The 13,579-nt window shown below is 37.6% G+C and overlaps 1 protein-coding gene across 1 annotated transcript in view; it reads left to right on the top strand.

The window, feature by feature from the left end:
- Positions 1 to 12,702, top strand: part of LOC149968891 (multidrug resistance-associated protein 1-like) — a 47,824-nt gene extending 35,122 nt beyond the window's left edge. The window contains exons 13-16 of the mRNA XM_090169291.1: positions 2,776 to 3,050; positions 4,455 to 4,803; positions 9,830 to 10,264; positions 12,534 to 12,702. Of these exons, the coding sequence (XP_090025417.1) occupies positions 2,776 to 3,050; positions 4,455 to 4,803; positions 9,830 to 10,264; positions 12,534 to 12,702 (1,228 nt within the window). The remainder of the gene's footprint in view (positions 1 to 2,775; positions 3,051 to 4,454; positions 4,804 to 9,829; positions 10,265 to 12,533) is intronic.
- The last annotated feature ends 877 nt before the right edge of the window (positions 12,703 to 13,579 follow it).

The raw sequence follows: 13,579 nt of genomic DNA, 5'->3' as shown, positions 1-13,579 counted from the left end.
AAACCTGAGCATGCTCATAAAATAAAATAATAAATGTCCTTTTTGACTAAAAGTTTCAAAGCTTCCAAATCATGAGTTAAGTTAAAAATGAATAGAAAAACTGTATATTATGAAATTTGGAACTGTCTTATACCGTTTCATTTTTTCCAACGTGTCCCCTACACTCTTAAAAATATTGAGTTGTTTGGACCCAAATTGGGTTGTTTTTTTACCCTTTGTTGGGTCAGTATTTAACCAAACAAAATATTGGGTTGTGTTAGTTTTCACACGAAAAGGGTTATTTTCCTAACGCTATTTTGGGTTAAATTTATAAGTTACCCAAATATGGGTTGAACATTAGCCCAAAATATGGTTAATATATGACTAAATTTTGGGTTATAATTTAACAATTAAATGGGTGGTTTTTTTACCCATTGTTGGGTCAGTATTTAACCAAACAAAATATTGGGTGGTTTTCGTTTTCACCCAAAATGGGTTATTTTAATAACGATATTTTGGGTTTAATTTACAAGTTACCCAAATATGGGAAAACCTTGTAGGGTTCGATGAAGTCACGGCACTAATGAAATGAACGAATTGACCAAGCACAACGATAGTATGGTTTCAAACGAGTCGACGGTCAGCACTACGGAAATGGCTTACTCGAGGGGAATGTGTAACTTGCTCTTCAACTCTACGTCGACGATGGACTTCTAGCTGGAACTACTGCCGATGACGTTGATGACTTTCTACGCAATTCACCAAAGAGTTTGAAAACGTCTCTGCGGCAGCCTGTACTTACCTTAGTCGGAACATCGACATCATCAAAGACAGTTCAATCGTAGGACCTTGGCAATTTGCAATAAATTTAAACAAGGGAGCTCATTACGTTCTTCCGCTGAAATATCAACACAACATAAAAAAATTAAATATTGGAAGAATTTAAATTATAAATAGTAAATTAAATTAAAAATATTCTATAGCTTTAGAATCAAAAATTAAGAATCCTTTCAAGCACTAATTTTTAATTTCCAGTCTTCCCAAGACTACAAGTTCGAAGGACACATTTTCGATGCTCATATCGTCTTTGGCGCGTGGGAACTTTAAGTTCGATAGTATGACCCAAATTTGGGTTGCTATTATATTACCTTAAAAACAACCTAATTTTGTTTAACCCAAATTTTGCGTTTCAAGGTTTTCAACTACATTTGGGTTATTTTTGACTCAAAAAGTAGTTAAAATTGAAATAACCAAAATCATTTAACCGCACGTTTTTAAGAGTGTACTTGCCATCTAACAGCAAGAAGACTCGAGTTTCAAGTCAATAGTTTATCTTTATAATATTTTATTTTAAATCTATATCTATTACTAGATTATTACTGTATTTATTGTGGATATCAAACAGAAATCTGAGTTATCTCAAATAGGACTTTAAGACTTCAGATGAGGTAGCAAAATATGGTCAATTTCTTTTCTTCAAATTGTCGATTCAGATGGTAATTATTCGAGACACTCTTCAGCCTTATCATATAATTCCTAGTACATATTTAAATGGAAACCAATTCAAATTCTTTAGCAAGTTTAAACTTTAAAAGCTACATACTTTCTTGGCAACAGACACACTTGAATTATTCCTTTTCTGGCTGAATGGTTTTTATGGTTTAACACGAATTAGTTAAACAATTGTTAGCGAAAAATTATAAAGTCCATTTAAAGATTGTATTTATAAATAAAAACAGTTATTCAAGTCATTAATGTGGCATTAAGCTATTTTACTTATAAAGACTAATTTTTTTAAACACTTCATAATAGTAAAAGCCAATGAGAAGCAAACATGGTTTTTGATTTGTCGCAGAATGATATATCATAAAATAACATGGTCTTCATGAGAAGTGGATTACTTCCTCCGAAGGGGTTTGTTATAAACTTCTGCTATTATATATACAAATTAATGGTTGTGGAGATATAAATATCTAATTTTTTAACAGTTGTATATATACTCGCCCTCGCGTAAATAATCGGTGTTGGTTCATTTGATCGAAAAATATGTGATCGACAGTCGATCATTATACGTTGCAATTGATCGAAATTCCATTTGATCGAATCCCATTTGTCATTTGTTTCATAAGATCGAACCTTCAAATGATCGAATACTATTTGATCGAATTCAAAAGTATTTATAGTACCAGTTTGTATGTTTTTATTTTACCGAATGTCAATATGAAGTGCAGAAGGAATAATGATGGAATAATTCATTGCTTAAGTGCAGAAGGAATAATGATGGAATAATTCATTGCTTTAACTGTATTAAGCCACAAAGATGAAGAGATTTTTACTTTATACACTATATGATGGAATTTTTTATGACATCGACGATAACGGCCCGTTGTTTTTGATATATATAAATAGGGTCAGGTTAGGTTAGGTTAGGTTAGGTTGATGTACGCGCGCCGTAGGCGCGTATGCACCGTTGCCTTTTCGATTTACTCCCAAAAACTAGTAGTTTTACCCTACAGTAGCTTTCGATCAAATTTCGATCGATCAAATGCCATTCGATCAAATGCAATTCGATCAAATGGAAATTCGATCAAATGGGACCCGTTCGATTATTTGAGAATTGATCAAATAGACTCAAACCAAATAAACAGTATGTGTTAAGTTAACTCTTGGTACCTTAATAAAGCTTAAAATACCTCTTGCAAATTGCTTTAATTCAATTAAATAAGTTTTGTTTTTATGAACTTGGCTTGATAATTTTCCGTATCGCTTTGCTTGCTATATTGTAAACTCCAACAGGTTATGGGCCCAGCACGCTTCCACCACGCCACGCCGTTTAAGATGGTCTGCTAAGTTTCTTGGTCTCAAACATATCCTGGCTTCTTGGTCTCAAACATATCCTGGTTTCTGGTTTTTTTACGTCATGACATTGAAAAACTGTCAGGTCCCCAGAATGGGCGTAGTTGGAAGAGACAAGTCCGAGACGTGTACGACATTATCACGGGAGGCAGGACGGAACCAATTAGGGCTTCAGACAAAGAAGAGACTGTTCGGCTGCGTTAAAGAAATAGCAAGTAGCGCGAAAGCCGTACCGCGGATATATGGATAGGAATGTTTTTGAAGTCCACTTCATCTTAGGACCCAGTTGAAAATATACCCTATGAACCATGGTCGGTATCCCTCTGAGTCGCGGTCATTACCGACCGCACAGTCATTTCGACAGCACTATCAATCAAGGTTTATAACCTGATTTCCAATTGTTAGACCCCAAAGAAATGTCGGAAAAGCTCCTGGAGATCTTCAAACAAAAGTCTTCAAACTGATTTCGAAAACTTCTTGCACAGCTAATGAGCGCAACGAAATCTCGAGACGTCGACATGGCATAAATGATGATTCCGATGACATGTCTAGCCAGTGCGAACAGTCATACCTGTGAAGTCCTCAAATGACGTGGAACTGAGACCCCTCAAGTCTACAAGCGACCTGAAACTCAGACCTATTCACTTACCATTGGAAACAGATAAGTATTTGTATCAAGATGAATGAGGATGGGACATAAGTATTTGTATCAAGACGAATGAGGAGGGGACATAAATATTTGTATCAAGACGAATGAGGAGGGGACATAAGTATTTGTATCAAGACGAATGAGGATGGGACAGTTGCTAAACATTAAGTGAGACTCGTAGCCAAGGGCTATGCTCAAAGGGAATGAGTCGAACACAACGAAAAATTTGCTCCGGCTGCCCGCTTCGAGACGCTCCCTATTTTTCTCAGCATCGTTGCCCAGAAACGCCTTAGTCAAAAGCAATTTAACGAAAAGACAGCGTTGCTTCACGGGCAATTGTCCGAAGAAATCTATTTAAAGCAACCAGAATGTTTTGACGATGCGAGCGGAAGACTTTGGAGACTATGGAAAAACTTGTAGGGTTTGAAGAAGTCACCGCGCTAATGGAATGAACGAATTGACCAAGGACAACGATAGTATGGTTTCAAACGAGCCGACGGTCATCACTACCTAAATGGCTTACTCGAGGGCAATGTGTACCCTGCTCTTCAACTCTACGTCGACGATGGACTTCTAGCTGGATCTACTGCCGATGCCGTTGATGACTTTCTACGCAATTCACCAAAGAGTTTGAAAAAGTCTCTGTGGCAGCCTGTACTTACCTTAGTCGGAACATCGACGTCATCAAAGAGAGCTCAATCTTCCTGCATCAGAGCACATTGAAACAAAGTCCTGGAAAGATTCGGTATGGTCGAATATAAACCTGTAAAGACACCAACCATTGACCCAGACACCATTGAAGAAGGTCGAGTGAAGTTCGAGACAACGACAGTCTGCTCTTCAGCCATAGGAAACATTCACTACGCAGTCCTAGACACATGACATCGAGTTCACCGTAAATCGAGCATCGCAAGAACTGACAAGTTCAACTTTAGATTCATTGGAACGACAGTTCTCTATTGCGACGCAGATTATGTGGGTTGCAAAAAGACTAGACGTTCCACTTCCAGGATAGTCTACCTTCTGGGTTTATTATCCACCAAGGAAGCTGTAAACGACGACGTCTGGATACAGAGCATAAAGTTAGAGAAGGATATCAACCGAGACAACGAAGTGCCTGTTCTTCGAAGTTACAACGCTGGAGCCATGAAGCTCATCAGGAATCCGGAATTTCACAGGTGCCCTATACATAACCGTATCCGGCAATTCTACGCTCGTGAGTTTGTCGAGGAGGGTGTAAATGATATCCCGAGTGAAGATCAGATAGCGGACATATTACTATCACTATCCAGCGGATTCTCTGCTCGTCTTCGCGATAAGTGAAATTTACATCCGCAAGAAAAAGTAATCATCAAGGGCGAGTGTTGAAAAAAATGGCATCGTCCCATTCGACTGAATAATTTCATTTTTCCAGCCCAATACTTAGTGTACGATATCGTTTTGATACGGTTACTTATCTTACCTTTCGCGCTAAGTATAGGCTATTTTTTCGATTGAGGTTAGGTTAGGTTTATATCAGGTTGGACAATACTAGGTAATATATGGCTAAGTACTGTCCTCTAGGTAGCAGCTCTCGTGCAGCTCCTTCAGCCACGAATACATAGCGTACGATACCATTTAAACCGTAGTAAAATGTTATTACAATAATGCAATTTCAAGCAATGTTTGTTTCAAAAAAGAAGTTATATTAAAATTTTCATTATTTTTTAGTTTTCATGAATATTAAGGTTAAGACCAATTGTGTCAAGAAGAGCTACCGCGATGTTTTCTTTGAATTTCATGGGGTTTTTGACTTCTTAATGATAAATTCTTATTGCATTTTTTAAATTCCTTATACTTCTTTAGACTTGGATGTGCATCCTTTCCCACGTGTCGGTCCTATTTGTGCCCATAGTAATATTCTATAAAAGCTCTGATTTCACCGAGTATTGTCCAACCCAATATTAACCCAGCCTAACCTATCCTAACCTCAACAGGTCTCTATCGTAGGAATGATCCCAAACAATATATCATGGAGCTATCAAAATCTATTGGGTTAAAATTTCTTCCGCGCCTTGTGGTTGCTTCGACGATGATATTAAAAAGTCGATCGTTAATGACTTTAGAATGTCCTGGTAAAGATGCATTAACCAAGGGTAGCATCATACCTTTGTAAGGTGAGTAAATTACGTAGTGTTGAAAAAATTGTTTTGGACACAAGAAGTGGGTGAAATCCATAAACAAGCACTCCGCTTCGCAAAGCAATTTACAAAATTCTACATAGCAAAAACCAAGGTTTCCAAATTTTCGCGATTTAACTTCTAGTTGAATGTCTTGACGATGCAGAGGATTGGAAGGAAAGCGATGTCGGAATAGTTGATTTTACTGATTTGAATTCCGGTGAAATCCATCGGCAATCTCTTGACGTTTCATTTCTTTGTTGTCATCTTTAAAGATGTCGAAAATGCTTTTTCTTTTATTGCTTGGCGTTGTAGACTCAACTTCTTCTAACATCTTTACTTTGGCTTTCACACTTAAAACGGTTCCAAAAGATCAATTTAAACATTTTCGCTGTCAACTGTAAAAATAGGCATACGATAAATATATTCATCACCAAATTTTTACAATTCCATCTTTCGAAACCGTTTTAAAACGTTTCCAAAGTGTCTAATGTGAAGGTCTAGAAATAGTGTCGTTATAGTTAAGGGTTCCGAAAAGGTTTTTTATTGTAGAATACGCGACTACAAGATTACATTTCTTAACAAATATAATTCACTATGAATAGATTTAAAAGATGAGTATGTTAGGTCTAGTTTCGTGGTGCAATCAACCTACACGACTCTTTTGCTTATACCCACTAAGCCACGATATTTGTGCCATAATCAAATAAATTAACGATTTTGCTTATGCTCACTTTAGAGAGAGTGATCTTAAGTGAGTGTGCCGACCGAGCTCGTTTTTTCGAGTACTCACTTAAAATCGAGCGATCTTAATTGAGTGTGCCCACCGAGCTCGTTCGCCGGTATCGGATATGGTTAACGGAAAATTAATATTCATATTTCGCGAACCACTCCCAACAAATAAGGAAAAGATGGGGCCCTACCCATACGCACCGACTTAAACACTCGGCCGGCTGTTTTATAGTTTGTCCTTTTATTTATTTATTTACTAGCTTTAATACCCGGCTTCGCCCGGGGTCTTAGTTTTAATGAATAAGATCTGATTTCTACGTAAGAAAGGTAAAAGCTGTAGCAAAAACGCAACACGCGTAGCAAAAACGGTAGCAAAAACGCAACACGCGTAGTAAAAACGTAACACGAGTAGCAAAAAGTCCTGAACTACTTAAAAATATAAACTAAACCTCCCTTCTAGGAAATCCCTTTCTTTCACACTAACTCCCTTTTTACGAATTTCACACTAACCCGTTAAAAAAGTTTAAAGGTTGGGACGGGCGCAAGGAACTCAAGAGGGAAATTAGATAAGGGAAACAAAGAGGCGAAAGTCCAAAGTCGAGTAAAATAAAATTGAATTATAAATAAAATTGAATTAGATTAATAACCATGTCAGGTATTTGGAATTAGGCGCGTTTAGTGGGCAATCAGGCCCTGAACATTGAGTAAAAACTTCAAAGCTCTAGAGCTAACCGTTCTCGAGTTTTTAGGAACATGACATACAAATAAATAAAGAAATAAATAAATAAATAAAAGGACAAACTTAACGACTTATAGTTTTGCTCGAGAACGGTCTAGAGCTTTAAAATTTTAACTCAATGTTCAGGGCCTGATTTCCAACTAATCACATCTAATTCAAAATACCTGAGATGGTTATTAATCTAATTTATAAGACTTATTTTAAATGCCTCCTCTCTTAGTTCCTTTATATCTTTTTTATATTTTCCTTATCTATTTTTTTTCGGATATTCCGAGAACGTTAACATACTACCAAATCTCGAGCTGTCCGCATATTTTCCGTACCTGCCTCGACCCGCCTGCCCTCGCTCCGCTGTTCGCGAACACGGTAAAATACTATTAAAGCTACTCGCGGATCCTTGCTGATAGGGGCGGCGGCGGCGGCTCTCATGCCCCATTTTGATCACAATATTTCGGTACCCCGCCGCGTGAGGCTGGTACCGAAAAAAAAACCAAAAAGAGTGTAGACTGAGATAAGACTCTTGGGACGAGAGATGGTTTCCTTCCACTCGTCCGGTGCTTCCGTCCCCTACCGGTTTCGTCATACGGAGGGTCATCTCCTTGCCACGGCATGGTAAAAGTCTTCAGCTGGGACACGTGCGTTACACCCATGAAATCACCGGAGTTCGGGTCCCCCAGTAGTGTTGATATGTCAAAGGAGTGGTCCTTTCCTGCACTACAAATGACCCCTGTACTTATCTCCTAGAAAGCTGTGATACCACGGCTCGCGTCAGAAAGATGAGAACTCCACGTTTGTAGAAAACAGCTTGATGACGCTTTTCGCAGTGCATTTTCGCGTGAGCTTCGAATCCTGTAAATTCAAGCGTGCATGGTCGAATGCATCATGCAGCTTAATTTTCATTTTCTCGTTGTACGAGCCTGCGCTTCGATTACCAGAAGTATTTCTTGGTTATTGAAGTATAAATTTCAAAAGCGACCATGTGATAATATAAGCCACCACGAGGATATCGGAAGCCTCTATTCAACGATTTAATAATTAACAAACCATGACTTCGTGAATGGATAAGTTCTATTAATTTCTGGTCAAAGTACACCCTAAACTTCGGAATTGAGAACATAATTTAGACTATATACATAACGGTTACCCGATTATAGCCTTTGACTGTTGTAACGGGTAAGATTGTTCACTACTTGAATTAGAACTAAATATTTAGCAGACAAATGACTTATTTTAAATATCAAATAAGTGCGAAATTACTCGAACGCTATGAATATTAGTCTTCTAAATTTTATAAATACTTAAATCTGGTTTATCATAAGGGTTATTTATTTGTTTATTTGAAAGAAAAAAAGATACAGATCGTTAAGCTAGTTATAGCTTGTGCACAATCTTGCAGTACCCGACAGCAGAGCGTAGATATTCAAAAGACGTAACAGAAGGATATGTAAAATTTTACGATTTCCGAAACAGTTATTGAAATTAGTGTGCCTGACGAGGAAGACCGCTGTGACGGTCGAAAGCTTTGCCACGACTTCTTATTATTAAAAAGTTTTTATTATCCATGAGACCTTTTCATTAAAGACTCGATTTTTAAATATTTATACCATGGACTTATTATGTTTTAAAATTAATAATATTTATTCCAAAGGAGTGCTTAATTTCAAGGAGATAATATTTCTTTTAAGCTGTCCACACACATTTTTAGATTTAAAGATACAATCTTAAAAAAGATTGAAATAAAATGCAAGTTTAAATTAAAACCAGATATGCTATTATTTTTGTAGTTAAAATTGTGACTAAAATATTCATTATTTATAATTAATATTATATTTGCAGCGAATAACATGAGTAGAATAACCCTAGCAGTATACGCTTAAATTTAATCTTAAACAAACCTCCTTTTTCATCTTTTACAAAACGAAATTTAGAGGAGGAATATCAGACTTAAGTCACTTAAATTAACCGTTATAAGGAGTCTTAAATAAGACTTTCGCAGAGCTGAAATAAATCTAAAAAGACGATGTATTTGGGACTGTGGCAGTTTCATAAGTCTTAGATTAGTGTTATTTTGCCCAACTTATATGAAACATAAACCAAAATATACCAACCTTAAATGAGTCTCAATTTTAACTCGAAATAAGAATGAATTAAGTCTAAAACAAGGATGAATTTGGGACTGTGGCAGCTTAAAAGGAGTCTGTTTTTACATAAAATTGAAATTATATAGTGAATAAATGAACCAGAGAAAACTTGTAAGAATTGTGTGCTACGTCTGAGCGCTGCCTAGAAAATGCGTCGGCAGTTGCATAGACAATTCACAACCTATCAGGTATTTTCATAATCTAACCTCCCTCTGACGGATTTCTGGCTACGCCATAGTCAGACCACACCAGAAATCGTGTACGTTAAATAAAACATAGGCAAAAGATGCGATTGCTTAAAAGTAAATAAACACGTTCAAAAAGTAAGCCCAAAAAAGTTCGTGTCAGTTTGCTTAATAAAAAAGCAAGCTAAGAAACAATGTTTTTGTTTTTGGTTTGCTGAGAGTATTACCATAAGTGGATCATTCTCTCTAAGTAGACAAAACGCTCTGCTACCTATGAGTAGAGCCTTTGTTGGGGTCGGTCTGGCAGCCCTTTACAACCGCCCTATATTGTGTATCACCTCAACTTAACTCTGAATTTATACTGCCGAATCTAACATTTCTCTCTTCAGCGAGCGAGCTATCTCTAAACGTGGAGATGCCGCGATCAACCCGTGCTTCAACGGTAGCGGATTACGGCGCAACGAACGAGTTTGTCGCGAACGAAGAGGGCTTTCGCTCACTTTTATCGCTTTCGGCGCAGAGATAGAACGCGCCCGAAAACCTCACCGTCGCGTTCCCATGCAGCTGATTTTTATTTCATTGCCTCACATATGTGGCAAAGAAATATTGGAGAGGGTCATGCCGCCGCCGCTCCCAGCTGTAGGACCAATTCAGGAGCAGGAAGAGAAAAGGGGGACCACAAGGGAGGATCCCCTACCGGATTTAACCAGAAGAGCCCATTTTGAAAAAACCGTCTTCACCGAGATTAGAACTCACGGTCCTCCGCTTAGCAGCTTTAAAAATTCTCGCCTTTACGATCTACGCCATCCTCTAGCTCGCAGAACGTGCTTTAAAAAATTTTATAGATTGGAAGACCTAATTGATAGGTGGCGCGAAATACCATCTTGACCGCGAAAATTGCGAAATACCATCCTGACCGCGAAAATTTAAATATCGAGTGTACATATCTCGTCATTGATAGCCTTTCATAAATTTTTGAAATCGAAACCCAAGAAGTTGGGCATTTGCCCAATTTACCGTTTTCGGTAGTTTGGCTTTGTGTGGTAGATATTTCGTTAAAAAAATATATTATTGGATAGGTTAGGATTAAGTGGAACCTCCTTGGTCCAAGGTGGAACTATCCCTTCGGTGCGAAAGTAACAAATAAGTGGAACACTTATCGGAGTAATAGGCGATGCTTACAACGTATGACCTGAAGAATCAAATAAGTGTGACACTTATCGGAGGCCGTTCTAATATGACCAAAAGTAACAAATAAGTGTGACACAAATTGGAGTAATACGCGATGCTTACAACGTATGACCTGAAGTAACAAATAAGTGTGACACTTATCGGAGTAATAGGCGATGCTTACAACGTATGACCTGAGGTAACAAATAAGTGTCACATTTATCGGAGTAATAGGCGATGCTTACAAAGTATGACCTGAAGAAACAAATAAGTTTGACACTTATCGAGGCCGTTCTAATACGACCAAAAGTAACAAATAAGTGTGACACAAATTGGAGTAATACGTGATGCTTACAACGTATGATCTGAAGTAACAAATAAGTGTGACACTTATCAGAGTAATAGGCGATGCTTACAACGTATACCCTGAAGTTACAAATAAATAAATAAGTGTGACACTTATCGGAGGCTGTGTAAACAAATTGTCATCCTCGTCTCTTTAAGCTTGTCTTAGATTTTTATAACGCACATCATCCCTTTTGCCGATTGGAAATTCGTTAGTTCCAATTCAAGCTCTGAAGTATTCTTTGTGTTATGAGAATAATTGTGATTCTATACAATATGACCTGTTTGATAGATTCAATTCTTAATTTTATCTTGAAAAGTATCATTCACATTATAGAAGTTTCGTTCGTTCTCTTCTTTAGGCTTAACTAATTTAACACTTCGATTTGTCAGTTAATTCGGAACCTCTTTCAACGCGATCTAGGAGGATTTATACTCGATACAAGAGCAGGCCTTAGACTCCGCCATTCCCCTCCCCCTTCTCTCCTTTAAAGACATAATCAAATGGTTAAATAAGTACTAAAATTATATTTACATTATTTTATTGATTAAAACCAACTTTTTATTTACTAAAATCATCGTGTTGAACTTGCCAAAAGCATACGAAATTTTTCTTCGTGGCTTGGGCGTGGGGATTACACAGCGTGGGCTTCTGGCATTCAGAAGGTCGCGGGCTTTAATTTAAAAACACTCTATAGTAAAAACGTTCGTACTATAGTGTTGTTAAATTAAATTTTAAAGAAACCAATTTAACACTGTTAAACTTGATATCATAGGTCGGGGGCTCTGGGCTTCAAAGATCGCCAATGCCCTAGGTTAGGCTGGGGCTCGCGAGCGCAGTCACACTCTTTTGTATATTAGAATGCCGATATCTGCTTGATATATAACGGTTCGATTGAGAGCCGGGCAATGAAATAATATTATCACCTTCTTGGCGAACTTGTTTTCTTTCACTTTGAAACGGGTGTCCAAACCCCGAATTTTACCATTAGCGCGAATAGCTATATAAGGTTTTTAAAAGTATACTTTCGGTACCATGGTACTACTTCGAGATTTTAACATTCCTAGAATTGGCACCCTTTGTTATTTTTAATCTCTCCTCGTTTAAAGTGTTTGTGTGCGCCGAAAGTGACGATATTATTGTGCGCGAATAATATTACCCCAACTCTCTCTCTCTCAATATTCTTCAACATGGCCTTGCTATAACACTTTGTCTAAAAAGCCATTAAAAGACGCTCCTCGGATCGTCGTTTCCCGGAAAGAAAGTTGGCCCTCACACGTGGACGTTTGACCTTGGCCTTCAGAACCGGTACCGATACCGACCTTCAGCCGTCATCCCTTCGCTTCCTATAATACAAAAACACTTCCGAAAATGACAATTATTGGTGACGCCTCTGTCAAGCTTCGCTTAACCTTTCACCTTCTCCAAGGAAAAACCTGCAGTTCTCCATTTTCAAATTAAAACGAATTCAACGGAAACTGTCACGTGAACAGGCGACAAGACAAAACCAAGGAGTTAGACGAAAGATTAGCAGACCCGACCTGGTAGGTCACTGTTTTGGACTAGATAATCCGAAGGAAAGAGTCCCCGGGAAAAAGCAGGAAGAAGAACCCAGAACAAAGTATATCCGCCTGGAGACAGAGGGATCCAAAGAACAGCTATCTTATCAACCCGGCAGCATCCTATCCAGCCTTCGCTACTTTCAAAAATGAAAAGGAAACTACGAGAACTACCGTGGTGAGCTAAAGCCAATCGGCATTAACTTTATTCGAGAGAGAGAGACCGCGTATTCCACTGTGTTATCCCCCGCGAACGTTACTTGCATGTTCATTTTAGTGTCGTGTATATTTTTAATTAAGTGTGTATATTTTTATTTAAGTGTATTTGTTAATGTTTCTTTTTATGTCATATTGTTTCAACACCCGATCTCTTGGTTATTTATTTCTTTAGTGTATAGTCATACCCCTAGACCTTCCAATACTCGGAATAGTATTTAACGAGAACCCTTCTTGCCTTTTGCTAACGCTAGGAAATCCAAAAACTATTTTTTTAATTCGAGAGCAATTATTTTCTACATTAAGAAATTAGCGTTGCAAATTAAAGCGTTTTATTTGACCTCGGCCTTGACACGGTGCACGAAAACAATTTCGAGGTTTGACGCTTAATGGGCCATCTACTTGGGGTTTTCGGAATTAATTTTTTTCTTTTACGTTAGTATTAACATTTAAAATTACATAAATTTTTTTTTAAACATATTTTAGAGTATGTATTGTATTTTCTTAGATCTTGAATGTATGTATTGTATTTTCTTAGATCTTTAACGTATATATTTATTGTATTGTATTTCCTCTGATTTTTAACGTGTGTATGTATTTTTGTAAAAAACATTTCATGTAGTTTTGAACTCGACCTTGACAAGGTGCACGAAAAAAAATTATGTTCGGCGGTTAATGCGCAATCTACTGGGGGTTTTCGAGAAAAATGGCTTTTGTTACGCTGTTATGTCAAATTGTCAACTCCCAACTGCTGACTGCCGACGCCTGAGAGGAGAACGGTACTGCAACTTTTACCTCCAATATCGGATCTTCTCGCGAGTTCTTTTAATATCCTTATTTACTTTGGG

Source organism: Leiobunum rupestre, chromosome 1 (genome assembly GCF_980474605.1).
Source record: "Leiobunum rupestre chromosome 1, qqLeiRupe1.1.hap1, whole genome shotgun sequence".
In the NCBI taxonomy this organism is placed as follows: domain Eukaryota; kingdom Metazoa; phylum Arthropoda; class Arachnida; order Opiliones; family Sclerosomatidae; genus Leiobunum; species Leiobunum rupestre.
Note: the sequence above shows the minus strand (reverse complement) of the source record. Positions and strands in the feature narration are given on the sequence as shown.